Source organism: Setaria italica, chromosome IV (genome assembly GCF_000263155.2).
Source record: "Setaria italica strain Yugu1 chromosome IV, Setaria_italica_v2.0, whole genome shotgun sequence".
NCBI lineage: Eukaryota > Viridiplantae > Streptophyta > Magnoliopsida > Poales > Poaceae > Setaria > Setaria italica.
Window position 1 is genome coordinate 23,920,885 of NC_028453.1, and position 3,937 is coordinate 23,924,821.

Consider the following 3,937-nt stretch of genomic DNA (forward strand, 5'->3'; position numbering starts at 1 on the left):
GTAGTTTGTTTAATTTTTAACAAATATTTGAATTTGGATGGTTAGTTATATGTTATTTCAGTTTCAATAATATAGTAACTATTTATTATTACATTATATATGTTATGCAATCCTTTTTATATCACATGCCGCCACGTGCACGTCCACTAGTACTGAGAAAGGACTCGGGATGGGTTTTGGTCTGGTGTTCTTTATTTATTTATTTTTTGAAAAAAATCTGGTGTTCCTTTATACAGCTGCGAACCTTGGCATAACTTAGGTTTTGGCTGTAACATCTAGTGTTCTTTATACTGCTGTAAAACACACCCATTTATGCTAGTTTCCATGTCGTCTCAGATCTAACTTAGGCCTCTGTAGTGCTAGAGGATGCACTCGTGGGTGTGTTTGTTTTGTGGTGTGTACGCATGTCTGCACATTGTAGTGAGGAGAAAAAACGAAGAATAGAGAAAGAAGTTGTACGAATTGTACTCGCTGGTGATTCCTAGGTCTTGTTTAGTTTCCAATTTGGGAGTGGCAAAATTGGTATTTTGCCATAAATGCGCAACTGTAGCATTTCGTTTGTATTTGTGAATTATTGTCCAAACATTAACTAATTAGGCTCAAAAGATTCGTCTCGCAAAGTACAACAAAACTGTGCAATTAGTTCTTGATTTCATCTACATTTAGTACTCCATGCATGTACCGCAAGTTTGATGTGATGGGAAATCTTCTTTTTGCATAGTGTCAAAGTTGGGATTTTGGAGGGAAGTAAACAAGGGTCTACATATGCTCACCACAATATGCATATGAGCTTTAGTATTCTTTTATTTTTTTCTGTTCTTTTTTATACATTTTAAAAACAGGGAGCACAACACATCCTGATGATTGTCCAATCCATCAGCGTTTTCAACTCCGGATTTTAATTGTCCTACGAATCCGTCATGCGGTTGAACCAGAATACAGCCACGGCCACCGCTAAGGTCAGTATGCACGCTCTCCCCTCGTCAGAGCTGGGACGTCTGCACGCATCGCTGCGGCTGACGCTCCCCGCTGGACTAGGACCCTCGCTACTGCCATCGCCTCCTAGGCTTCCCCTCGCCCTCCCGTCGTCAGCCTGTTCTCGACCTGCACGCTTGTTCACCGGCGGTGCGGCGGCGGCGGCCTGTGTGGACGATGGAAGCGCCGCCCCCGCAGCGCCGCCTCCCGTTTTCGCAGCTGACGAGGCTGCTGCAGGTGGTGCACTCGTCTGCTGCTGCAGCGTCGCTGAAACGAACAAAGTTTAATTAGTCAATAACAGCATCAGTTGTTAACCAGTGCTCCTAGTTTTGTTAATTACGGCCTCAGGACTGCAGGAGATGTAAAGATAGGATTGGATCTTGGGTACCTTGGCAGGCGGCGAGGGAAGGTGCGTAGAGGAAGCACCCGGGCAGCGGCAGCACGAGCGGGAGCGTGAGGAGGTTGGTCACGAGGGAGGCGAAGACGCCGTTGGACAGCAGCAGCGAGCACACGCAGCGGTGCCCGGCGTCGAGGGCCTTGTTTAGCGACGAGCAGCAGGCGTCGCTGATGTTGCCACCTCCCGCGCCGGCGGCCGCAGCGGCGCTGCCCGCCGCCATGCACGGCACCAGGTCCACCTCCTGGAAGTTGCAGTTCGGCAAGACCACCACCTGGGCCCTTGCCGTGGTTGAGATCGCTGCCAGGACCCCGACAAGTAGCAGATGGAGGTGTGGTGATCTGGTAAACATGCTTCCCTAGCTGTGGCTTAATTCTGAATCCAGTTCAATCAAACAAAGACGTACTGGCTCTAAGCTTGCAATTGTAGACTGTACTAATGTGAAATTTCGTTTGCTCGCTCGCATCTGAGTGTTGAGAGATTAACGCTATATATGGTAGGCTTTGTTGTCAGGGGTGGACGTGATCTCACTCAGGAGTGCCTTTGCTGTGACTAGAGTAGAACAGATTGCTTTGGTTTCGTTACGACATGCAGGGAGCACCATGGGTAGGTAGGTGTGCTCGGTCAAACATGTTTTTTAGAACAAAAATATATTCAGACGCTTCTGTTGTATAAGACGTGTAAGCAGGCATGAGCAAAGGGCACATGCTGCGCATGAGTCAACCGCAAGCAAGTAACATTCTAAAGTAACACAAAAATGGCAGATCGCAATTGATGTTACCAATGTTATCATAATAATCAAGCAAGAAAGAACATTCTAAAACAAACAAAAACTTCATCCTTGATTTTAGAGACAAGTAACGACATTTTTGTAACTTTATGAGATCTAGATGGATAAAAAGTATCACGCGAACAACCGGCGAGTACACAGAAGAGAAGATGACACCAATCTCACTCATCACACGTAGACTCTACTTGATCATATAACTCATGATAGTTGATAGGTTTCAAACAAAATAAGGCAGCAAACATTATGCAATCAACAAATCATGTGATTATGCATTCAACTAATCATGCTGTAGGAATATTATGGTACTGACTTCATATTTTTCTTGGTCTTGCATAGCTGCACCGCTTGCGCACTTTTCCTTTGGTCTTTGAAGGGACATTTTTCTGTGGAGGAAAAAACTCTCTACTGATGATGGAACATACTTTTCGCTGAAGCACTTGATTCTACTCGTCAGCAATTTCCTTCCCACTAAATTCTCGAAATGTCTTGAGACATTTTGTGAGTAACTGAGCTGAGCATCAGGCCAGAACAAGACATCACAGAAACCGACATTTTATTTCTGCGCACACAGAGCTACAGTACCAAACTAAGCTATACACGCGGGTGCATACTGGCATCCTCTTGGAGCTGGCTCCATCACACAGTTTCCTACGGGTCACATTACATTACACAACGAACGAGTCGGTGACGCGGGGTGGAACAAAATTCAAGCGTCGCCAAGGTGGTTGTCTTCGTTCAGCCTCGCCGCCGTGGTCACCGCCGCGCCCACCCCGCCGGCCCTGGCGTGGGCTTCAGCGTCGTTGAACGTCTCCGCCTGGATCACCCTCGTCGCGTCCTCCGCCCCCGCGGCCTTGTCTCCGGCTAGCTTCGCCGTCGCGTCCTGCGGCGCGCCCAGACAAGCACAGCAGAGCATCGTCAGTTACATGGTTCATCAGAAGCTTGCAGAGCATTCAACACTGCCGCATCAGCTGGCTCACCGAGAGGACGTCGCCGAGCTTGACCTTGTCGCCGTCGCGCGTGGCCTGGGCGTTGGCGCGCGCCGCGGCCTGCGCCTGGTCGCCGAGGCCGCCGGGCATGGCGACGTCGGCCCTGTGCGCGCTCATCTCCGCGGCGCGGATGGCCTCGGCGTCGGCGCGGTCGATGGGGCGCCCGCCTCCGGCCCTCGCCGTCGCCTCCAGCGCCTCGCCGATGGTGATCTTGGTGGCGTCCTCCTCGGCGGCCGGCGGCGGATCCGCCACGGAGTACTGGCCCACGACCTGGCCTGCGACGAACTCCGTGACGACGCGGCCGCCCGGCACGGCGGTCTGGGTGACGGTGATGCCCTGGACGGCGGCGGCGTCGCTGGCCTGGCCCGGGCGCACGGCGCCGACGGCCTGGTTGTAGGCCGCCGCCGTCTCCATGGCCGTCGCGGCGCTGAAGCCGCCGCCGGCGCCCTCGGGGACCTGGACGCCCGGCACGCTGTCCTCAGCGGAACGCATGGCGGCCGCGTCGCGCGGCGCTATGGGCTGGCCCGCGAGGTAGCCCGTCACGGCGAACACGTGCCCGTACCTGATGGCCGCCTGCTCCGGCTGCAGGTCCTGCAGGCCCTGGCCCTGGCCCAGCTGGGCCTTGTCGCTCTGCTGCTGCGCCTGGAGCGGGTCCTCTTCTCTCCTTGGCTGCGCCTGCGCCATTGCTACCTCTCGATCTGCGCTCGGTCTTCTTCTCTAGCGAGTTCGTGGAGTGGATCTCGGCAGGGTGAACTAGCCTGCCTTTCTGCCACGCCGATTTTATGCATAGTG

General features: G+C 52.7%; 2 protein-coding genes across 2 annotated transcripts; both read right to left on the minus strand.

Annotated features, from left to right (window-relative positions):
* Positions 1-907: 907 nt before the first annotated feature.
* LOC101776491 lies at positions 908-1,592 on the minus strand. Its single transcript, XM_004966969.1, has 2 exons — positions 1,364-1,592; positions 908-1,242 (listed from the first exon to the last, which is right to left on the minus strand). Exons 1-2 carry the CDS (start codon positions 1,590-1,592, stop codon positions 908-910), a joined length of 564 nt encoding a protein of 187 aa, XP_004967026.1.
* A 1,101-nt stretch (positions 1,593-2,693) lies between these two features.
* LOC101768389 (late embryogenesis abundant protein 31) lies at positions 2,694-3,937 on the minus strand. The gene is made up of 2 exons (XM_004965396.3): positions 3,137-3,937; positions 2,694-3,039 (listed from the first exon to the last, which is right to left on the minus strand). Exons 1-2 carry the CDS (start codon positions 3,827-3,829, stop codon positions 2,866-2,868), a joined length of 867 nt encoding a protein of 288 aa, XP_004965453.1. The 5' UTR covers positions 3,830-3,937; the 3' UTR covers positions 2,694-2,865.